Source organism: Vigna unguiculata, chromosome 3, assembly GCF_004118075.2.
Source record: "Vigna unguiculata cultivar IT97K-499-35 chromosome 3, ASM411807v1, whole genome shotgun sequence".
NCBI classification, from domain to species: domain Eukaryota; kingdom Viridiplantae; phylum Streptophyta; class Magnoliopsida; order Fabales; family Fabaceae; genus Vigna; species Vigna unguiculata.
In genome coordinates, this window is record NC_040281.1 from 22,135,438 (window position 1) to 22,161,595 (window position 26,158).

The 26,158-nt window shown below is 29.9% G+C and overlaps 1 protein-coding gene across 1 annotated transcript; it reads right to left on the bottom strand.

Annotated features, from left to right (window-relative positions):
- Positions 1 to 5,683: 5,683 nt before the first annotated feature.
- On the bottom strand, positions 5,684 to 9,111 carry LOC114176538 (protein ECERIFERUM 26-like). Its single transcript, XM_028061609.1, has 2 exons — positions 8,638 to 9,111; positions 5,684 to 6,753 (listed from the first exon to the last, which is right to left on the bottom strand). The coding sequence occupies exons 1-2, from the start codon at positions 9,058 to 9,060 to the stop codon at positions 5,893 to 5,895; spliced, it is 1,284 nt and encodes a 427-aa protein (XP_027917410.1). The 5' UTR covers positions 9,061 to 9,111; the 3' UTR covers positions 5,684 to 5,892.
- Between the last annotated feature and the right edge of the window lie 17,047 nt (positions 9,112 to 26,158).

Genomic DNA, 26,158 nt, shown 5'->3' on the forward strand with positions numbered 1-26,158 from the left:
TCAAAGAAAGGAGAGAGAAGAATGTCAATGGGGTAAGTTTAGCAGGTACGAATATCCACGGGTACGGATACTATGATATCCGTACCCGCCCCGTTAACATGCGGGTATAAAAAATACCCGTATCTGCGGGTAACAAGTATCCATTTTTAATATCCGTTTTCTACCTGTTGCGGGTTTTATCCGCGGGTACGGATGTTTTTGACATGCTTACTAACAACCTCCCCACTATTTTAGCAACAACTAGAGTTTTATTCAAAATATCTAATACGAACATCCAATATCTTATGCCGAAATAAACACAAAATCACAAAGTTAAAAGAGAGAAAATTTAGTTATTATAAGCAATAAGAGAATTTGAGAAAAAAAATAAAAAGTAGGGTAAAAAAAAGAATTGATTTGTAAAGTTATTAATGGTTAATCAAATTCATGACATGTTTATGGGTGGGACAACAACACCAACAACAGTAGTAGAATGGGCAATGTCAAAACTGATGAGAAATCCTGAGGTAATGGAGAAGGCACAGAGTGAGGTAAGAAAGGTGTTCAATGAAAAAGGGTTTGTGGATGAAGAAAAAGTTGGAGTGTGAATACCTAAATTCAGTGATAAAAGAAACAATGAGGTGTCATTCCCCATAGACATCCCCCAGAGGCATTGTTAAACCGACATGTTTATTTTGTAATAAAATGTTTATATTTAAAAAAGTTTCATCCTTTAACTATAAACAAAATTTCATAATGAATTTAGGGATGAGATGTCCTTGATCTTTTATGATCAGTGCTTCCACAAATTATTTTATTTCAAAATGTTGCTTTCTTGATTGAGATCTTTTGGATCCACAAGAGTCGGAATGTCTCAAAAGATACTTCAATACGTAAGACATAATAAATATAATGACATTAATAAATAACACGTAATATGTGTTCAATGTAGAGTGCATAATGCATTCTTCATACCTGGTCCTACTTCATCAAGATCATGTATTATCTGAACTCGACCATAACCTTCTATATAGTCGTTTACAAGGTTCTGATGTATCCAATTGTAAGTGGTTTACCCCATACATATCAACCCTCGAATTAACACCTTGGTCAGGAATTCGACAATTGAGAACCGAAGATCAACAAGGACTTTTAGATAAATTCGCTTACTTTGAATGGACTTAGGAGTGATTAAAAAGGTATTTTGGGCCAAAAAGTCCATCTTAGTGGGATCCACGAGTGAAACAATATAAATAGCACATTATTCAATGCATTCTTTACACATTGATTATTCTATGAAATTACATAACATCACTAGTGTTAACTTAAGTATCAGAGTGCCTTTCGTAGGTATCCTTCCCCCACATTTTGGACAAGATCTGTTGGAGTCGAAGGACGATTTTCCTGAAGATTGGGTACTAGAAAAGTTTTGAGGACTTGTCAAATTACAACTTGGTCTTGTAAGAACAATTGGCGCCCACCGTATGGCTGACAATCATTCTATGAAGTCGAATGTTGCAATCGCAGAGAGACAAGGTGAAGATGGTGCTAACCAAGAGCAAAGTTGCTGAAGTAGGGGATGTCAGACCTTCCTTCGATATATACTTTTTAGATCACTTATCACCTTTAATTTTATGTTTGTTGTTGAGTTATTTAGTGGTACTCAACCACTGGTAGAATGTTATTGTTTCTTCTCTAAAAAGATGTATTATTTCTTGACAAGTCAACAAAAAATGTGAAAAATTGTAGTCATAATGAAGCTAACTTTTACATCAAAGAGGTATTGTTAGACTTTATAATAGTAATTTGATCTAAATCTTATTTATAGTCCATACATATTTATTTCAATCATTTAATTCTCATATGAAACCAACAATTGAAGGACAAACTATGCTACCATAATAATAATAATAATAGATTTGACATTTTTAGCATTTAGTTTTGCTAAAATAAACGAAATTAAGTAAGATTTTATCTTTTGTTTCTATACAAACTTTTCTTAGCTTAAAAATGCAATAATTAATATTATTTGCTAGAAACATATGAGGATTCTGTCGAGGAAGGCCATTATTTGAAGATGAAGGTGCTTCTGTTGTTGAATTTCCAAGAGTTGTTTTACTCTGCTTTTTTTTTTTTCTTCTGTTTCTCTGTTCAATGAGTTGATAATTTGTAGAATGTAGACGTTGTTAGAAGTTGTAACCAGAAATTAATTTGAGTTATTTAACAAATTATTTCTAACATGTTTTCATAGTAAATTCTAGGTGCTAATTGCTTGCAGTTGTATTGTTGAAATTTTTGCTTTTGTAGATTACCAAGTTAAATGATATTAAATCAATTGGAGGCTACCTGATGTTGGTAACCGGTGAAGGTTTGTGTTGAAAATTAGTAAGTATGTCGGGGTTCAGACCTTTGTTGTCAAGGTAATAACCAATAAATCATAAACTTATCATGATTAAGAATTAAAGTGCAAACACGTTCTTAACTTCTTTTATGCGTATTTTATAAAATGTTGGTGGCTAGCTAAGGAGCTTTAGTTATTTTTTCCTTGCAGTTCTTGATGCAGGGTAAAGTGTTGGCCATCATTAGCAGTCTTCCAGATATATCAGCAGAAGGCATGTTTATCACAAGTTTTGTTGGAAGGCTGTTAGGTTTGAGTCATTATAAATCACAAGTTTTATTAGAGTTGTTAATCGTGCTTTTATTATTTAGTTTGATTTGAACTGATTCTAATCAATTATTAACTTCATCGACAATGCCATTGTGATACAATTTTCTTTGTCTCAAATTTTCTCTTGATGGTTTATGTTCACCATGTTTCTGTAATAGGGCTTCAAAATTCTACTACTCGAATTCACCGTGTCACTGATGATCAATAGTTAGCTGATAATAATGAGTTTTTGGAGTAATTTTTTCTAAACTTTTCATGAAGTAAAAAAATATGACAATGTGGTATCCTAAATTGGAAAAAAACAATTGATCACTTACTAAAGCAGATCACAATAAAAGTTTTTTTTTTTAATTTTTTAGTTTTCATTCATGTAATTAAATACATATTATTATATTGACATATTTATTAGCAATCATAACTATTTTATTATAACAATTCTAATAATTTAATATCCATAACTTTTATAATAAAATTAATTTTGTTAAAAATTTCTTGAATATTTTTTACAAGTTTTATACTAATGATATCACAACAAATCTTTATAAACAGTTACACATGTTTGAAGACTTGAATAAAACAAGATTATAAAACTAATTTATAAAATATAATAACAACCAAGATAGTCAAATTGAGATTTAAATCATAAAATCGTATGATTTTACGATTTATATAGTATTTACAAGTCCAATCTTACGCATAACTGTAATACAACAAAATCGATAGGATCGTCGAACAAAATCGTAAAATAATGTAAATTGTAATTTTTTTTTTTAATTTTTTGTTGCACTACTTGTATCTTTGGTGAATAATTCAAATTTTATATTGTTATATGTGTTCTCAATCATACAATCACCTTTCATCTAATTAAATTAAGGTTAAATTACCCTTTTGGTCCCTCTATTTGTCATGAAATTTCATTTTGGTCCTCACGTTTTTCGTTGTCTCAATTTGGTCCTCATTTTCTTAAAAATGACTCAATTTGGTCATCACCGTTAACTTTGACCAGACGGTGTTAAAGTCAACGCCACATGTCAATTTCTGGTTTTTTTATTGTTTTAATATTTTTTTATTTTTTTTTATTTTTTTTCTTTTTGATACGTGTCACTTGACAATTGTGCCACGTGTCAAAGTGACTCAATTTGGTCCATATATTTGTTTTTAGTTTCAATTTAGTCCCAATTTTTGTAAAAATGAAGCAATATTGTCCTTCCTCAAATTGAAACTAAATTTATTTTTTTATAAATTTTATGGTGATATTCTTACTAAAATTAACATTTTTATTAAATATTTCTATAAATATTTTAAATTAACTTTAAATTCTACACAAAACATTAGACTTTGATTTTGTTTTGAACTTGAAATTTAGTTCCTAAATTTATGTGTGACAAGTTATTTGATTTTTAATCTTTACCAAATTTGTATAATATGATACACTTGACGCCTTTATATATGATGACAAAATTGTTAATTTTTGAAATTAAGTTTGGGGTTTAACTTTCTTTAATAATAAAACTAAAAAAATGTATTTAAAAATATTTCTATAAATATTTAATAAAAATGTCAATTTTATTAAGAATATCATCATAAGTTGTATACAAAGATTAAATTGAGTCTCAATATAAGGAGGGACAATATTGCTTCATTTTTACAAAAATTGGGACTAAATTGAAACTAAAAACAAATATAGGGACCAAATTGAGTCACTTTGACACGTGGCACAACGGTGAAATGACACATGTCAAAAATAAAAAAAATTCAAAAAAAAATCAAAAAATATTAAAAAAATTCAAAAAAACCAGAAATTGACACGTGGCATTGACTTTAACACCGTCTAGTCAAAGTTAACGGTGAGGACCAAATTGAGTCATTTTTAAGAAAATAAGGACCAAATTGAGACAACGAAAAACATGAGAACCAAAATGAAATTTCATGACAAACAGAGTGACCAAAAAGGTAATTTAACCTTAAATTTTAAATATTAATCTAATTAAAATTTATTTCTCAATAAAAAATTAATACAATTAAAATTCAGCTGTAACACACTGCAACACTTCTCAATTGAAATTTAATACAATTATAATTTCCAAATTTTTCGGCCACAACTTTGTACACACCCAAAGCACAATAATATTTAGTATTTATTAACTATAACATTAGTATTTATTACTTTTCGTATTTATTAATTATAAAATTACTATATTTATCATTTCTTGCATAAAAAATTTATAATAACATTATTTATGAAAACAAGTAACAAATTGATTTTTTTATTTATTTTGTCTTCGTTATTTTTCTTAAATTTTTGTCATATTTCCGTATTTTATTATATTAATTATTTTCATATATATATATAATTATAATTATAATACTTGAAAATAATGATATAAATTAATTGTTTATTTAAATATTATAAAATAATAATTATTTGTATTATTAAGAGTATTGTTATTATTATTATTTATAATATTGATATTATTATTATTATCGATATAATATTATTGTATGTATTGATTTAGTATTGATATTATTATTATTATTATTATTATTATTATTATTTTTATAATAATAATAATTATTATTATTATTATAATTAAAAATTATTATAATTAGAATTATCATCATTATTATTATTATTATTATCAGTATTAGCTTTATTTATATTATTATTAAACAAATGCTTCTTGGATGGTTTTCTGTGGTTTAAACTGTTTATAGATTTATATCTACATATGCTTATACCGAAAAATTTAAACATCAATATGTTTTATTTATTTTATACGGAATCATAATATATAATATTTGTACATCTTAATTTAAAAAAACATTATATATACAAATTTTATTCTAATATAATATATAATTTAGAAGTTTATTTACAAATTTTAATTTTATTTAATTTATTATATAAAAAGTATTCATAATTAATTATTTATATTTTTCTCATATCATTAAATTTTTTATATAAAAGTTACTCATAATTATTTATATTAATAGTTTAATATAAATTAAAATAAAAAATAAAAAATACACTTTTTCTTCAAATACAATAAAAATAAATTATTTCTCTTTACTAAAAAAGCATTATTTTAACAACAAAGCAAGAAGAACGATCACCCCATACACATATGCGTTTAACGTTAGGCACAACATCAAACCAATGAATTAAGATACCGCAAACTAAACATACCCTACAAAATAAACAAAAAGAAATTTATTCTCTGACAAACACTTAATATCATTAAAACTTAATTATCCTCAAGCAGAAGACCATTGATCTTGAGTTCAGATTTAAGCTTGGGCATTTCATCCTCTGGCAAAATCATGGTCACAAACTTCCCATCATGTGGCCCCGGATACACCAAAATAGCTCCTTCATCTCCAACACCTTGAATCGTGTAGTAAACAAATCTTGGCGTCTGTCCCTTCAATTGCAAATCATACAAATTGATTTTTTCTAAGTCCACAAATGTCAAATTCGCACCATACACGAACAAATCACTCACACCTTCGTCTCGCTCAATTGCTTCTTCAATTTCTTTCCTCTCATCAACACCTTCATCCTCAAGCATTCTTGCCAAAACACTCAAATCACTCTCAACAATGCAACATTCACTTCCAGCCTCAACCTTGCATATAACTTGGTTGTTACCAATGTTATCGTTGTCCTTCCTATACGGGTCGGTTCGACACACGGTTACGGTTTTCGGTTCGGATTTTGTCCGGACCCGGGCTACACAATGCCAAATCATGGCACATACGGATTCAAAACCAGGGGTTTGGTGGAGACTCGGACCCCAGATTTGTGCTTGCAAGTAGTTCAATTGTGTGCTTGTTATGTGGAAGGAGAATGTGTCCATTTTCTTGTTGTTGGCTGGGATCCAGTGATCACCAACCGGGTCAATCCGTTTTGCTGAAATTGGATCCTTTTGGGGTCCGGGTTGTCCGGGTGCTGGGACGCATCTTGGGATGTTGGAATGCAATTTAAGGCCCAAGTCATTCATTACTCGGCCCAATGAGTTTATAAATTCTGAAGCTGAAAGTGGGTCCCCCAATATATGGGCCCAACTTAGACCCAATGAAATTCCACCGCACTTAAATCTAGTTACCTGCATATTCACCAAAGAGACACCGGCTCATTTGCATAAGCAAAGTTCTATTTCTTTTTTTTTTCTTTCATAGAAAATTAATTAGTGTTCTTTTTCACTGCATTTGTTTTTAAAATTTCTAAGACTTTTTCGCAAAGTCCAGTTGTTATTACAAACATTCAGCTAATTTTTAATTTTACAGAATAGAGAAAACGATTGGAAATGTCTGGAAAAAAGATCTATCAAAATTTCTCTTAAGATATGTTCTCACTTTTTTGTACAAGTTTTGACTTTTATGTTCATAAGCATTTATAATAATAGCGAAAATAACAACACATCAATCAATGTATAATAATAATAATAATAATAATAATAATAATAATAATAATAATAATAGCGAAAATAACACACATTAAAGAGATGAAGAGCGTAAGAAAGTAACAGAAACCACGGGGCATGATAATCCGACCTAATAATCCCTTTTCAAGAAAACAATTAGAAGCATTAAATTTATGAAATTGAAAATATTTTAGAATTACTTTTTTTATCTTTAAAATTGATCTGTTTTAGAATTTATATTTTCAATTTCATTTTAAAATACTCAACTTTTAATAAATATGCTACTTTAATTCTAGCAGTTACTTTATTACTTTTCAACTAAGGTTTAATGTAAATTTATATCATATTCACTAAATATGTTAATTTCATTATAAAAATAATTTTATTATTCTTAATTAAAGATGTTGACATAATACATTAAAATCAATACTTTATCAAGTCGAGAGGGGGAAACTAATACAAGAAATAATTACAAAAATTAATAGAGTTTTTATTATGTTATTTTTAATTCATTTTTATTTTTGTCTTTTTAACTAAATGTTTAATTTTTGTCCACTTTATATTCATCATTTTAATTTCATATACATCTCATTGCTCTTGCGTATATCAATCCCAGCATAAATAAGAAATATCTAAATCGTCTCATTGAATTTTGTTTTTCACTGCAGGCCAATCTAATAGGTAATGTTAAAACATGTATCATATATCAAATCTCGTCTTAATAAAAATTAAATAACGTCAACTTGATTTATTAACTGTATATTGATATAGAAAAAGGGAAACTGATTGATATAAAAATGAGTATACTAATGTACTTTTCATCTAGTTGAATTTATAAAGACAACAAATAATTTTTGGAAATGAAAACTTGAAACTTTTTGGCAAATAAATTTCAAGATATTTCCCTCTCCTATTTTTGGTTTAAGAAAGAAAAGTAAAAGAAAGATAAGAAGAAAAATGAATTGTATTTTTTAAGACATTTGATTGGTTAAAAGGTAAGAAAAAAAGGTAGATATAAAATTATTAAAATCTCATAAAATTATAAAGTGTTACTGTATTCAAATCCCATACAGACACGTCATGTACATGTACATGTACAGGTACATGTACAGTTGATATTTTCTAATTGTATGTGGGTGTGTTGATAATTGATGATGTCACTTTCAAGATATTAATGTATGCATCGTAGATAATTGATGAAATCAGTTTATTATTTAGTGAAGGCGAAAGATTTTACTTGAATCATATAATTTTCTTTCCTAATCCAAAATCCAAAATTGTTAACAATTGACATCATTGGAAAAGTATAGTATTTAACTATAAAACAAATTTATGATCAAAATTAGGCAAACATTAATAACAACAAAAACCGGACATGAAATAACATAATTACAATATCCTACGGTATTTTATTTCTTGTCTTCGGATTTTAAAGAATGTTTTTTTTTTTCTCAGTTGGTAATCTAATCCAAGTCCATTAAATAAAAAGTAAATAAAGTTAATATTTGAAAACATTACTGAGTAAATAATATTGAAAAGACATAAAATGAGAGGGAAAAGAAGGACCTGAAACAGAACAGGAGGAGAAAAAGAGAGTTCAGGACCAATGACTTGGTGAGAAACAAGGAACTTGTAGAGGGAGCAGTCCTTGATGGCTAGCCACTCCTCAAGTGTTTTAGAACAGTTTCCTTCGATGAACCTTGCACCACAGTCATTACACTTGATGAAGGGCCTACCACACTCTGATCTCCGGAACCTGCCACAGGTGATGAAATAATGGTTGAACCAGCTGAACATCGCATCCTTTATTTTCATTATGGTTACATCTTTCGAAGCCTCACTATCAAACAAGTACACAACTCTGAGATAGTGCAGTTTCATGGCCAAGTCCAACCCACCCGGGTGGTGAAACACATCCGACCCGGTCATCTGACCCGGCCCAACCGAGGATAGCCTCACGTCATGCACTATGCTCTCTTCCCAGACCATTGCGCTGCTTTCAAATTGGAGGGATCACACAGTGGTGTTATTGTTATTGTTGCAGCGTGAGTGTTTGTATGAGAGCATAAATAGAACCATGGAGTGGTGTCATCGACCAGGGACCATCCAATCCAACCACTAGTTGAAGCTTTAATGGGAATTTATTGCGTGCTGGGACTCGTCTTCAGATGTTGGAATGCATTTTAAAGCCCAACTCATTCATTAGACGGCCCAATCAGATTATAAATTCTCAAGCTAAAAGAGGGTCCCCCAATATACAGGCCCAACTTAGACCCACTTAAATCTAATTACATGCATATTCACCAAAGAGACAACGGGGTCATTTGCATAAGCAAAGTTCTATTTCTTTTTTTTTTTTCTTTCATAGAAAATTAATTAGTCTGCATTTGTTTTTTAAATTCTAAGACTTTTTCGCCAAGTCCGGTTGTTGTTACAAACACTCAGATAATTTTTAATTTTACAGAAAAGAGAAAACGATTGGAAATGTCTGAAAAAAGGGGTCTATCGAAATTTCTCTTAAAATATGTTCCCACTTTTTTGTACAAGTTTTGACTTTTATGTTCATAAGCCATCATTAGATGAATTTAGATACAACGTGGGAGTGTATAAAAGGTTTAGGATCATTTATAATAATAGCGAAAATAACAACACATCAATTTTGTAATAATAGCGAAAATAACACATTAAAAAGATGAAGAGCGTAATAAAGTAAAAGAAACCACGCGGCATGATAATCCGACCTTATCCCTTTTCAAGAAAACGATGCTCCACCGTATCATTATAGAAACAACTGTTATAACAAATAATTCTTACAAGCATTAAATTCATGAAATTGAAAATATTTTAGAATTATTTTTTTTATCTTAAAAATTGATCTGTTTTAAAATTTATATTTTCAATTTCATTTAAACTACTCAACTTTTAATAAATATGTTACTTTAATTCAAATAGTTACTTTATTACTTTTAAACTAAGGTTTAATGTAAATTTATATCATATCCACTGAGTATGTTAATTTCATTATGAAAATAATTTTATTATTCTTAATTAAAGATGTTGACATAATACATTAAAATTAATACTCTATCGGTTCGAGAGGGGGAAATTAATATAAGAAAATAATTACAAAAGTTAATAGAGTTTTTATTATATCATTTTCATTTTTCGCTTTTTAACTAAATAATTAATTTTTATCCACTTTAATTTTATGATTTTAATTTCATATACATCTCATTGCTCTTGCGTATATCAATCGCAGCATAAATAAGAAATATCTAAATCGTCTCAATGATTTTTTTTTTTACTGTAGACCAATCTAATAGGTACTGTTAACATGTATCATATATCAAATCTCATCTTAATAAAAATTAAATAACGTTAACTTAATTTTGATTTATTGACTGTATATTAGTATAGAAAAATGGAAACTGATAATATGAAAATGTGTATACTAATGTACTTTTCATCTAGTTGAATTTAAAAAGACAAAATAATTTTTGGAAATGAAAACTTGAAACTTTTTGTCAAATAAATTTCAAGATATTTCCCTCTCCTAGTTTTGGTTTAAGAAAGAAAAGTAAAAGATAGATAAGTAGAAAAATGAATTGTATTTTTTTAAGACATTTGATCGGTTAAAGTAAGAAAAAAAAAGTAGATATAAAATTATTCAAATCTCAAATAAAATTATAAAGTGTTACTCCATGAAGGACTCATACAGACACGTCATGTACATCTACAGCTCATATTTTCCAATTTTATGTGGGTGTGTTGATAATTGATAATGTCACTTTCAAGATATTTATGTATACATTGTAGATAATTCATGAAATCACTTTTAAGCTATTTATAATTGATTTTTTTTGTGTGTCAAAAGTCAGTTTGTTATTTATTCAAGGCGAAAGATTTTACCTGAATCATATAATTTTCTTTCCTAATCTAAAATCCAAAATCGTTAACAATTGACATCATTGGAAAAATAGTATTTAACTTTAAAACTAATTTATGATCAAAATTATGCAAACATTTAACACCAAAATCGGACATGAAATAACATAATTAGAGTATATATATATATATATATATATATATATATATATATATATATATATATATATATATATATATATATATATATATATATATATATATATATATATATATATATATACTACTGTATTTTTCTTCTTGTCTTCTGGTTTTAAAGAATGTTTTCTATTGGGAGGTTGTCTTAGAGCACCCTTCATTTTATTATTTTATAAAAGTATGAAATAAAAATAAATATAGTTAATATTTGAAAATATTGAGTAGATATTATTGAAAAGAAATAGAAGGTTTATATTGAACGGATAGTGATAGCTTGACACTGTTTTCTCTTACTCATTTTTATACTGTTCACGTATCACCAATTATAAGCAATTTCTTTTTATTCACATACGTGTGGCAGTTTACGGTGAGAAATTTGAGAATTAACATTTTGTTGGTTAATTGTTTGCAGCGGAATGAAAAGGTGAAACTTTTGTTGGTTCATTTTGACATCGGAGTGAAAAGATGAAACTTTTGGCATGGAAATTTGATATCAACCAACGAAAAATAAGGACTTGTGGTGGTCGATTGTGAGGGTTTGGTCTGGAAATGTTTGGTCTTTGTTACTTGTTGATTTAGAAAAATCCATTTTGAAGAAAAACGAAGTTTCATGAAGAACAAAATCTTTGATTTCAGAAATAATCATCGACGTTGTAATAACCAATATTTTTTAGTTTTTAAATTTGATATCTAAATTAGTTACTATAGTAATTATACTTTTATCTCTAAAATTGATCATTGATTGAATATTTTCTTGTAATACTTCTATTGCTTAACTATGTATTTAATTTCTTTAAAATTACTATAATTTTAATTTAGTTGATTAAAAAAATTAGTTTTTATTTAAAAAATGTTGGGAAAAAGGTTCGGTGTCTACTATTAATTATTTATCATTATCGTCTTATATGTTTTGTCTATGTTCGGTTGAACATACCAAGTAACATTTCGTATTTATGATACATAAAAGAAATTAATTTTTTAAAATGAATATTATTTGCTCAATTTAGAATGAATTTTATGAAAAAGAAACATTTAAAATTTTGAGGCACTTAAAATTATATATATATATATATATATATATATATATATATATATATATATATTTATATATATATATTATATATATTACGTATATCCTAACAAACATGTACTTGTTTTACATAAGCTATATCAAAAATTCAAAATTTTAGGAGAAGGAAACAAAAAATATATAAGAATTAAAATTTATAAAAAACAAATTAGATAATATCTGTTACAATTCTATTTGACAATTAACTGTTTCATCTTCGTAACTGCACACATTTAATGAGAATCTTAAATTTCAGTCAAATCTGACGTGAAATTCACGATGAAACATATTGATATAATATGTTGAGATCGAACTGTTGCATTAAATTCTGATCTTACTTATAAAAATAAATTTAAATATAATAATTAGATTAATTCGTAAAATATAAAAATACAAACAAATTATAAAATTGTAATTGTTTAACATTTTATCATTGAAATTTGCAAGAGGAATTTAAAAATAATTTTACAGGACGAGATCAACTTAAAGTAAAAGTGCTTTAAATGGGTTTTGTTCACATATTTAATTAGTTACCCACTTCCATATCTATACCAATAATTTAGTGGGTTAGATAAAATATCATCGTAAAAATTGATATAAAAAAATATCAATTTATTTTGTATGTGTGGACGACTACTCATATTGTAGGGTATATGCAGTTTTTAAAAATTAAAATATGTGTAAGACAGAAACTACATAAATTATTTTAGAAATTAAACCTAAACAAGTTGTCCGTTGCCCAATAAATTTATTATAAAATTTTAGTAAAAAAGCTAAGTTCAATTAAGATAAATTTGGCTATATTTAATAAAGCTTTTAATAAATTTTTGTGATAAGTACTAAAAAATCTTGAACTTTTTTAATTAACCCTTCATTGTTTAATTTTCCTTTCAAGGAAACGCGACTGTTACCTTCTTAATTTTGTTGCCAAATTTAATTTTATAATTTTAGTTTTATAATTTTATAGTTTTATAATCTTAATTTTATAAGTTTATAAATTTATAATTCTATTATTTATAAATTTATAGATTTTATAATTATATAATTATATAATTTCGTAATTTGTTATTTTGTAATTTTTATAAGTTCATAACCTCATAATTTGATAATTTATGGACCCATTTAGCGAATGTATTGTGTGATGGGTATATTTTTTATCCGGTACTTAGTTCACTCAACGTCCAACTCTCTTTAAGTTGTTTAGATTTTTACAACTCTGTTTTCGCTTAGTGAGAGAATTATGATACCACTAACCCAAAATCTCAAATCCCTAGAAGCTAAATTCACTAAGCTTGTCCAACAAGTCTGATTCGCCTAATAAATGTACTTTCTAAAGCTTTCTCTTAAATTTTAATTTTTCACTCTTGTTCAATCTGTGAATCTCCAACGAATACATCATCTACTCTACTTAGCAAAAATAAGTATATTAATTTGGTTTATTGGTTTCTATTTGGGTTTTTCTTACTTTCAAAAAGAATTCCTTCTAGTCCTTAAAATAAATTAGCTTAAGCCAAATAATTCCAAACTCGTAGGTTCATCTTATTGTTTGGAACTTTCTGTGCACAATTATAGAACACTATTTAATTATATCAATTGACTCCTTTGGTGTATTTAGGTGTTCCCACTCATTAAGATTACTTAGTTTTTAAAATTTTATCTACAATACATCCAGTTAACTCAACTGATATAATTCAAGAACCTAATATTTCTCACATTCTAAAAAATCTCATAAACAACATATCTTTGACAAAAGAACCATCAAACCACACACATAATCATTTTCATCAAATCATCCAAAACATCACATACAACATCATAAATACCAAATAACAATTAGCTTCCTTTACCTAGTCTTAAGATCTTAACAAGCACTCTAATGATTATTCTACTTTACACATAAATTCTAAATTAATGATTTGAACATTCCCTAGACATTATTGACATGCAGTGACTCATCTTGAATCCAAAAGATACACATTCAAGTAAGTTTCACCCACTAGCAAGCATGCCATCAAATGAATCATAAGAAAGGGTAGAAGATGATCTTGCACTGATGCAATCTATAATTGTTTTCGATGATAGCTTTCTTCACCAAGATTCTTAGGATGCTCTTGGATCTTCAAACGAATGAGCAACTTGGTCTAAACTCTAGAGAGAAGTTATAACATCTCAATCGAATATTAATAATTTAAATAAAATAAAATAGAAATAAATACAAACTTGCATTTATTATTATTGTCTTTCCTAAAACCATGAGAAATTTTAAACATTTATTAAAATAATCCAATTAAACCACAATGTTCCAATAATCCATACTAGTTCATATTCTATTAAAAATACAATTTACAAAAATCTGAAAATAAAATGATAGCAAAACTTCCATAAAAATCTTTCCCACGTTATCCCCTCTCCGACTCTATGCCTCACCAGCACCACTTGGAACATCATCTGCTCTCGTGTGACAAGTCACACGATCATCGCCAAACACACATAGAAAGGGTGAGCTCATAACAATACAAATATACAATTAATAAAAATAGAGATTCACCCTAAACTACTTTATTTCATTTAAATTGCTTAATATTAACAATCAATACTCAAAGATTTTAGATCATCGTCTCATTATACAAATGAAACTAATAATCCATTTACCTATACAATTACTTGGCCATGGACCCAGGATATATCATGCTTCCACGAACCTGCCCGCTCGTGGTCCAACCTTTACGAACCTCCCTACTTGTAGTCCAACTTTACGGACCTCCTCGTATGTAGTCCAACACACATGATCCAACAACTACGAACCTCCCCGCTCGCAGCAGCCCTCAAGTGTGAGCACAGTACATGGGAGCAAATGATGTTGCAGGTGGATCTAGTGAGGCATAGAGCCGGAGCAGGGCTAGTCTTGGGAGAAGAATTTTTACTAGATTTTTATTATATTTTGAATCAGATGTAAACCTTTAAATTATCAGACTTGGACAATGTAATTGAGTTTAAAATTTTGGATTTTTGAAATAAATTCTGAGGTAATACATGTTTAAAATTTCCCGCGTTTTTGGGAAATGAGATTTCAATAAATGAAGTTTATTTATTATTTCTTTATTTTATTATTTGAATCCATAATATCCGGTCCGGATGTTACAACTAGCTTGGCTAAAGAAGTATTTGAGATTGATTGAGAGTTTGGGTAGCATTGGAGTAGAGTTGATACTATGAAATTGGGATGCAATGAACCTGAAAGGATTAAGCCATTGTGTACCTTGACTTGGACTTAAGCAAAATATGCCAACTGGACTGGTGACTTGGAGTAGCCAATTAAGAATTCCATTAGACAAGGATGAAAGTTGAAGTACATTTGCCTAGGTTAGCTAATTGGTTCGTTGGTGACTTGAAGAGCTTGTAAACATATTTAAACTTATTAAGATAGCTTGTACAATAGAATGACATGTGATAAAGGGACTAGTCCATTTGGAATTACTTGTTCCTTTAGTTTATAGGATACTTAGTAGGTATAAGACTATATAAGATAAATTCTTAGACTTAGAGACAAAGATAAACATTTTTCCAATATTTTAGAACTTGAATAGATAATTTTCTCTTTACTAGAGTGTAGTGGTTCGAAGAGCTTGTTGCCTAAGACTCCAAAGTGAGCTAGATAAAAATATTCTTTGAGTTATTGTATTTTCCACCGATTAATCTTCAATGCTTTTTAGTTTCATGTTAATTCATCTTGTTTTTAATTTTCTACCGATTGAACTTTACATTTGTGATGTTCTAATTGCTTGTTCAAGAATTTACATCCTTCTACTCAATGTTCTTCAATTGTCCTTCTTATCTAAATAAGAAACATTTGTTTCTATTGATGAACATTTGATTTTATCATTTGTACCCTATTATTCACAATATTAGATTCAAACTGAATTATACTGAATCCAAAGTGACCTCTACATATCAAGGAATCAAAAATGAACCTTGATTATCAAAGGCAAATTTTGTTAAAGTATACAAGCCCAACAGCTAATAAGGTTTTTGATGATAACAAAATACTCTACCAAATGAGTAAGTCTCTAGTCAAAAGTGAAAATGTGATTAGATGACTAATAGAGTCTAATGGAAATAGTGAGAACATTGAGGATCAAAATATATGATTTTTTCTATTGCTTGCATGTGCTAAATGATATTTTTTTTTTGCTTTGTGTGTGTCAACGAAAGAAATAAGTCTGGTTAATGCTAAGGTCAAATATGAGCCTTAAATGAGTCAAGCTGTTAGACGAGTTTAATAGTAGAAATCATGAAGTGAATGCGTTAGCTGACTCAAGTCTCTAAACAACCTAAGTCACTCTGTTAGATGACTAAGGCATTAGACGACCCAAAGCAGTTTAAATCATTAAGTGTCAGATGACCTTTAATGCTGAAACATTTGTAGTGTGCCTTGATGGTCGAAAATACGTTTTTGTTCTATAATTATTCATGCAAATTAACATTTGATACAAGTGTTTTAAAATAGTGATTCAATGATATGAATTACAATGAAGATTATCATTTTGGAAAAAAAAATTTGAATCAAACGTTTGAATGAAATTTATATTTACAAATACTTTATGAATTAACTATTTGATTGAATGAAATATATTATTTCTCTAATGATTCAAATGTAAAATCAAGTTGCACAAAGGTCATCTAATTATTATGCAAAATCAAGTTGCTCCATACAAATAATGCCTCTCTCTAATTATTTGTATGGACGCAAGAATCCTTTTTACAAAATCAAGTTGCACAAAGATCACAAGACCCTTCACAATTTCAAGAATAAATTTGTATCTTTTGGAGAGTAGTTTACACCTTTTACATGCCTCTTATGAGAGTCATCGTGAGTTCTTCGTTGATTTATGAAACTATCAATGTGCTTTTTCCTATTTTCAAGAAAATAGCATGTGTTAATCTAGTTTAGGGGTTAGGTAAGCGTTAATGGTAAGAATAGGAAATTTAGCTCTAGATTAGTGTTTCATTTCTGTCAAACTTATTTTCTTTCTTCTTAGGCTAAGTTTCATACCTATATAAAGAGGTCTATTCTAATTGTAAATTTAGTTTTGAAGATTGAATACAATTTTCCTTTTGTGAGTTCAACCTTTAGAGTCTTAAAATTTCTCAATTTTTGTCACCATTCTTATCTTGAGAAGTTTTCCAAGTGGTGAATTTTCTTGTACTTATCTTTCAAATTCATCACAAAGATGATATTTTCTTCTCCATTTCTAAGTTTCAATACGTTTTCTATTTCCTTTCACAACTTGTTCTTATTTCTCTTTTGATTTGTGAATTTACACCAACCATCACACACTCTTTTCTTGCTTCTACAACCTTTATGGGTCTCCATGATGTCTAGAGTTCCTTACATCTCCTTCAGTTGATCAAGATCCTACCATCTTCTTAAGAACCACATCACTTATAAATGCTTACTTATGCTTGTACGTAATGTTCATTTCTTTCAAAAAGATCTCACGACATGATGCTAACATTAAGATATTTTAAAGAACATCTTTAAAGCTACTCTAGACAAACAACTATTAGTATTATGGTGCTTGATTTAGTCTCACATCGCTTAGAATTGTGAGATGTAGTTCTTTATTTTTCTATATAAGAGACCCTTTGTAAAACTTGAGATACACAAAAAATAAAAATACTTGCTAGTGTAGTTGTGGACGTAGACATACACATTATACGCCGAACCACATTAAATTCTTCGTGTCGTTTATTTTTCTCTCCTTTATTCTTTTCTTTATTGCCTTGTTCCTAACAACAACTTTTACCAAAATGTTAGAATGTAGCTGTAAACTCAACCAATTGTTTCAAGGCCCTTGCTTTTTGGTAAAGAGGAAAGGAGTTACGTATACATGTCAACCATATTCCAAAGGTGGTACGTAAGTAGCCATGTGTATTTATTCATGTACATTTACTACTATTTTAAGAGCATTTAATGTGTCTCCAAGCTCTAAGCATGGTTAAAGGTTGGTTGAGGAATAAGAACTTCATTTTGTCTCATAATGGCTTCAAAGGATTTGCAATGATTATTTTCTTCTCAGCTGTATATAAAGAAGATCTTTATGAAGAAGAAAAGTTGACAAAACCTTTGCAACGAGAACAATTTTTTAATCTCAAGTAATCCTAAGCCTTGTACTTTTGTGAGCAAGAACATTGTTTGTATCCTTCGTAAGAAGTTACCTTCCTTCTATTGAGCAACCTCTACTATTGTTTATGGATTTATAAGGTTTATTTTCTTTGTGTTTGTGTGTTTATTGGATCTACTCCTTGCTCTCCAAGGGTGATTCACATAGAATTGGCCCTTTTACATGCTCAATCAAGATCTCCTCCAAGCATCCACGCGTGATTCCAAGGTTGGGGCAAGCCTTAACTCCTCCTCTCCTCCAACCAAGGGTGCTTTCTTTAAACTAAGTAGTGTTAAGAGCATTACAACCTTTGGGCCATATGCCTTGTCTTCTACCCTCCAAAAGAAACCCTATAAGAACTCAAACAAAAGCATAAGTCTAAACACAAAGAGAAATGCTAAGTATAGAAAAAGAAACAAATTAGGATGAGGCCCCATTCTAATCATGCTTCTAGTTATCCTCCCTGAAAGAGCCTTTTCATCCTCACGAAGAGTCATGGACTCACCATCCCCACTTGTACACTACCTATACTTGAATGAGAATTGATATGCATATTTTTTTAATATTTTTGTTCTTTTAAGGTTGACTTAAATGAGAGTAATCTTCTTTTAGAAGGGAAATTACCTTTGTCATTTAAAACTTGACCAAACTCTCTTAGAATTCCCTTGGATCTAAAATATTTACCTGTCTTTTTATCTTTTTCTTCCATGACCACGAGTCTCTCTCATAAAACTTCTTTGGAATCTTCTTTTAATTTTTTTTATTCTTTTTTCTCATGATTCTTGTTTTCATTCTTTTGAGTTCATCTTTCCTATCTTCAATAAGTTTCTTTATCATCCTTATTTACATAAATAAGTTTGACGTATACCGTGAATGTTTAAGACTTGTATCTCTTATATGAAGTTGTATTTGTCTAAATACAAACTTATCAGACGACAATTAAATAAGCAAAACATGTACATTATCATACAAAACACACAACAAATTACATTTGCATCTATCAGACTAAATTGAACACTTATATCATATAGGTGTTATGAATTAATTCTATTAGTGACTCATTTGAAATATTATGATGAGCCCAATTGTGATTTAATAAAAATATAAAGACTTATTGGTTATTATTATGGGAAGTGATAATAAAATAAAGATAAAGATAAAATAAAAACCAACTTGATGGACGTTGGTTTTATAAAAGGAATTGGGGTTCTGTCTCTGGCCATAAGGTTCTTTTCACAGTAACTCATCAAGAACGTGTGAGAAGAGAAAGAAAGGCAAAGAGATAGATTGGAAAACGGTGGTTGAAGAGCACACAAGATTATAAATTGAAGAACGCATATTCACAGGATCTCTCATGGATCAAGGTTAGTGCTCTATTATGATTTATCGTGTGAGAATTATAAATCTTAAAGATCCTTAATTAGTTTTACATGTGGTATCAGAGCCTATGTTGTAGGATTTATGATTCTCCTTTTATGATGTTTGTTTCCAATTTTTTATGAACCCTAATTAAAGTTTTAAGAGTTCTTTAAGTTTTTCGCTGCTTTAAAAGTTGAATGCGAATGCCATGGTTGAAAATGAGAATTGTTTTTCGCTGCTGCTGAAACTCAATCCCATTGTGCTGCCATTAATCGGAAACTGAATCCCATTATGCTGTAACGTGTCTTTATTTTTGGCATTGAAAGAAAAGAAAAAACCTATTACGTATGAAAGTGGTTGTTACGTGTGAAAGTGTTATCTTTCATTGATTGAAATGAAGTGTAATGGTATAATGAAGTGTGAACGTGGCAATGAAAAACTGACAAAAAAAATTGTCGTTGTATGAACGTGTACTGTGCTTAAGTTAAGATGAGTAATTTTCTTTTATTGGTTTACGTCACAATAAATTATTATTAATTATTTTATTTATATAAATAATTAATAATTTTATTTTAATTTGCAATAATTTATGTTTGTTATTGTTAAATTAAAATTAATGAAGATGCTATATAAAGTTTATAGCAATTAAATGTGTATTTATTTATTTGAAATTAAGTATGATAAATTTTGTTAGTCATCAAAGTGGCCAAAATTTTAAAGTTTATATGATTTCAAATTATTAATGTTTTTTATTTTAATTACCCATAGTATGGATGCTAAATTATGAATAATTAAATTATGGGTTAATTAAAATTCATTAATTATAAGACATTTAAGGATCGCCCAAAGGTAGATTAATTGTTCTCATAATTAATGAACATGATTGTAGATAATTTTATATGCGTCACTAGTTTTATTTATATACCCAAAGGTAGTAGGTGATTCTAGTTGATGCATATTTTAATTATCAATAACGTTATAATATGATTAGCATCATTATGTTTATGTTTGTATATTATTGGATCTCCCAAAGGAGAACATTAGTATGCATATAATGATTGTTTATATCTGAATCTGTGTTTACGTTTAGTTTTATGACTCAAAGCATTGATGTTAGACATGTGTTAATTGCAGTCTCTATTCCGATATCTTTACACTCGCATGCTTCGTCTGTTCCAGTCTTTAATGGGTTGAATTTCCCTAACTAGAGTGAGCAAGTCCAATTTCACTTAGGTGTGTTGGATCTTGATCTAGCTCTTCAAGTTGAAAAGCCGGCTGCTATCACGGATGCTAGTAGCAATGAAGAGAAAGCTCATTATAAAGCTTGGGCAAGATCAAACAGACTTAGCTTAATATTTATGAGAATGAGTATAGCAATCAATATAAAGTCAGCTCTTCCCAAAACTGATGACGCAAAAGAATTTATGAAATTTGTGGAAGAGCGCTCCCAAACTGCTGATAAGTCTCTCGTTGGGACATTGATGAGTACGTTGACCACTATGAAGTTTGACGGTTCGCGTACCATGCATGAGCATGTGATCGAGATGACAAATGTCGCAGCAAGACTTAAGTCTTTAGGAATGGCAGTGGATGAAGGTTTTCTCATGCAGTTCATTCTGAACTCATTACCGTCTGAGTATGGTCCATTCTAGATGAACTATAACACCATGAAAGACAAATGGAATGTGCATGAATTGCACAGTATGCTAGTTCAGGAGGAGACCCGACTGAAGAACTTAGGAAGCCACTCTATTCAATATGTGAAGAATCAAGGAGCTGTTGGAAAGAAAGTTGCTAAGAAACATGGAAAGGGTAAAGGACCACTAAAGATTGACGAGTCCTCAACCAAAATCTAGAAGAAAAATGACAAATGTCATTTCTGCGGGAAGTCTGGACATTTCCAGAAGGACTGCATAAAGTGTAAGGCTTGGTTTGAAAAAAAAGGTGAGCATAATGCTTACGTATATTTTGAATCAAACTTAACTGAAGTTCCCCATAATACGTGGTGGATTGATTCTGGATGTACGACTCATGTTTCTAATGTGATGCAGGGATTTCTTACAACCCGAACCATAAACCCAAATAAGAAGTTTGTCTTCATGGGCAATAAAGAGAAAGTTCCAGTGGAAGCGGTCGGGACTTATCGTCTAATCCTCAACACTGGATATCACTCAGACCTTATGGATACTTTTTATGTACCTAGTATCACTAGGAATTTAATTTCTTTGTCTAAGCTTGATGTTGCTGGATACTTTTAAGTTTGGGAATGGTTGTTTCAGTTTGTTTAAGCGTACTTTTATGATTGGATCTGGTACACTTTATGATGGTTTATATAAATTGAATTTGGATAATTTATATGCTGAAATTCTTATGACTTTGCATCACAATGTTGGCAGTAAACGTAGTTTAGTGGATGAACGATCTGCTTATTTGTGGCATAAACGTTTGGGACATATTTCCCAAGAAAGGATGCAAAGATTAGTAAAGAATGAAATCCTTCCGGATTTAGATTTTACTGATCTGAATGTGTGTGTGGATTGTATTAAAGGCAAACAAACTAAACACACAAAGAAATGAGCCACGAGAAGCACTCAGCTTCTTGAAATCATACACACCGATATATGTGGTCCGTTTGATGTAAATTCTTTCAATAAAGAGAAGTACTTCATCACCTTTATTGATGATTTTTCGCGTTATGGACATGTCTATCTACTGCATGAGAAATCTCAGTCAGTAAATGCCTTGGAAGTTTATATAAATGAAGTGGAAAGGCAATTAGACAGAAAGGTGAAAATCGTAAGGTTTGATAGAGGTGGTGAGTATTATGGAAGATATGATGAAAGTGGACAACATTCTGGTCCATTCGCTAAGTTCCTTGAGAAATGTGGTATTTGTGCTCAATACACAATGCCAAGCACACCACAACAAAATGGTGTATCAAAAAGGCGTAATCGAACCTTAATGGATATGGTTAGGAGTATGTTAAGTAATTCATGTATACCTGTATCATTGTGGATGTATGCTTTAAAAACTGTCATGTATTTGTTGAACAGGGTTCCTAGTAAAGCTGTTCAAAAGACTCCTTTTGAGTTATGGACGAATAGGAAACCCAATTTGAGACACCTGCATGTTTGGGGTTGTCAGGCAGAAGTAAGAATATACAATCCGCAAGAAAAGAAACTGGATGAAAGAATAATCAATGGATTTTTCATTGGTTATCCAGAAAAATAAAAAGGGTATATGTTTTACTGTCCTACCCATAGTACAAGAATCGTTGAAACTAAAAATGCTCGATTCATTGAAAATGGTGAAACCAGTGGGAGTGAAGCTTCACGAAATGTGGAGATTAAGGAAGTTAGAGTACAAGTTCCTATAACTAGTACTTCTTTATCAAGAGTTTTTGTTCCACATGTTGTAGAAACTCACAATGATCAAGAAGAACAACAAATTAATGATCCCGAGGTTAATAATGAACCGATAGTAGAACAACCACAAGAAATAGTACTAAGAAGATCTCACAGAGATAGAAAGTCTGCTATTTCGAATGACTATGTGGTTTATCTACAAGAGTCAAAAAATGACTTAAGTATTGATAATGATCCAATTTCTTTTTCAAAAGCCATTAATGGTGATAATTATGATAAGTGGTTAGATGCCATGAAAGATGAGCTTAAATCAATGGCACATAATGACGTATGGGACCTTGTGGAATTGCCAGAAGGATGCAAGAGAGTTGGGTGTAAATGGGTCTTTAAGACTAAGCATGACTCTCAAGGCAATATTGAACATTACAAGGCCCGTCTTGTTGCCAAAGGTTTTACTCAGAAGGATGACATTGACTATAAGGAAACATTTTCGCCTGTTTCTAAGAAAGATTCTTTTAGAATTATCATGGCATTAGTAGCTTATTATGATCTTGAGTTACATCAAATGGATGTTAAAACTGCTTTTCTGAATGGGGATTTAGAAGAGGATGTCTATATAGACCAACCGGTGGGGTTCACTGAAGAAGGAAAGGAGCACATGGTGTGTAAACTTAAGAGATCGATATATGGACTTAAACAAGCTTCTTGGCAATGGTATCTTAAGTTCAATGATACTATTGTGTCCTTTGGATTTAAGGAAAACACCGTTGATCGATGTATATATCTGAAGGTCAGTGGGAGTAAGTTTATATTTCTGATTCTGTATGTTGATGATATCTTGCTTGCGACTAATGATCTTGGTCTATTAATTGAGACTAAGAGGTTTCTCTCTAATAACTTTGAAATGAAAGATATGGGTGAGGCATACTATGTGATAGGAATAGAAATATTTCGTGACAGATCACAAGGATTGTTAGGTTTATCTCAAAATGCATATATTAATAAAGTTTTAGAGAGATTCATAATGGATAAATGTTCAGCATCTCCTGTTCTAATACAGAAAGGAGACAAGTTTAGTCTCATGCAATGTCCAAAGAATGATTTGGAACGGAAACAGATGGAAAATATCCCTTATGCATCTGTTGTTGGGAGTTTGATGTATGCTCAAACCTGTACGAGGCCAGATATTAGCTTTGCAATTGGTATGCTTGGTAGATACCAAAGTAATCCAGGTCTGGAGCATTGGAAAGCTGCAAAGAAAGTTTTAAGATACCTACAAGGAACAAAGAATCACATGCTTACTTATAGAAAATCTGATCACCTTGAGGTGATAGGTTATACAGATTCAGACTTTGCCGGCTGTGTGGATACAAGAAAGTCTACATTTGGTTATGTGTATCTTTTAGTCGGAGGAGCGATTTCATGGAAAAGTGCGAAGCAGACTGTCATTACTGCATCCACCATGGAAGCTGAATTTGTGGCATGCTTTGAGGCCACAGTTCAGGCTAATTGGTTGTAGAACTTTATTTCAGGACTTGGAGTAGTCGACAGTTTTTCCAAGCCGCTGAAAATTTATTGTGATAATTCTGCAGCAGTCTTCTTTTCTAAAAATGACAAGTATTCTAAAGGTGCTAAACATATGGAGTTGAAATACTTTGCCGTTAAAGAAGTTCAGAAACGTAAAGTGTCAATAGAACATATTAGCACAGATCTTATGATTGTTGACCCTTTAACAAAAGGGTTATCGCCCAAATTGTATGCTGGTCATGTAAAGAATATGGGCATTATGTCTACTAGTGAATGTTGAATGTTAATGTTTTTAATGTTTATGTGACACTCTGAGCTCCCTAATGTATAAATTTCTGAAATCTGTGTTTTCTTCTTTATGTTTATGCATGCAAATTATGATGAAGAAAACAAATTATGTTATGTTATTGCTTTGTAAAATGACATTATGTTTGAACCCATTATGGACTTCTCGTTTTTAAGGTCATATTAAAGAGAAATGGGTGATATAGTAGTACATGGAAGGGATCATGTCGATCAAATGATGTGTGACCGCCATGACTCTTATTATTTCTGTATCTTTAATTGTAAATAATGATGGAACCAATTTATGCAAGGTCTTTTAATGCGCATTATGTTTATGTATTAAATCACATAATGTTATGACATCATATGAGTCAAGTGGGAGAATGTTAGAATTAACTGACGAATTAATTCTATTAGTGACTCATTTGAAATATTATGATGGACCCAATTGTGATTTAATAAAAATATAAAGACTTATTGGTTATTATTATGGGAAGTAATAATAAAATAAAGATAAAGATAAAATAAAAACCAACTTAATGTACGTTGGTTTTATAAAAGGAATTGGGGTTTTGTCTCTGGCCATAAGGTTCTTTTCACAGTAACTCATCAAGAACGTGTGAGAAGAGAAAGAAAGGCAAAGAGATAGATTGGGAAACGGTGGTTGAAGAGCACACAAGATTATAATTGAAGAACGCATATTCACAGGATCTCCCATGGATCAATATTAGTACTCTATTATGCACATAAGACTATGTTTTACACTTCGTTCTTTAAATACAAAAACAAAATCGTGCATTGAACTTTAATATGATACATTTAACATTTAAAAGAAAGTTATAATAGAAATTGAAATGTTGAATTAAAAATATTGAAAGTTAATAAATTTAAATTATTTTATATGCTACAAACATTTTAAAAATAAAATAATTTAACTTTAATGTATTTAAGTATATTAAATATTGTGATACACGAAAGACATAACCCATCTAATCTTTTCACGCGAGAAAAGAAGTCCACAAAAGTTACGACTTTGCTTTCAATTTGATGAAGTGAAGGCATACTGAATTGCGCCAACATCATTAGGCAATGATTCATTTTCACTTCAACTACTTTTACGGACATTATTCACCTCCATCAATGGGTTGTTGACACGTGTTTAAGCCACATGAAAGCGATATCTTTCTGTTGGAAACTTTTATCCGTAACACAAATGACAAAAATAGGTGTTGAAT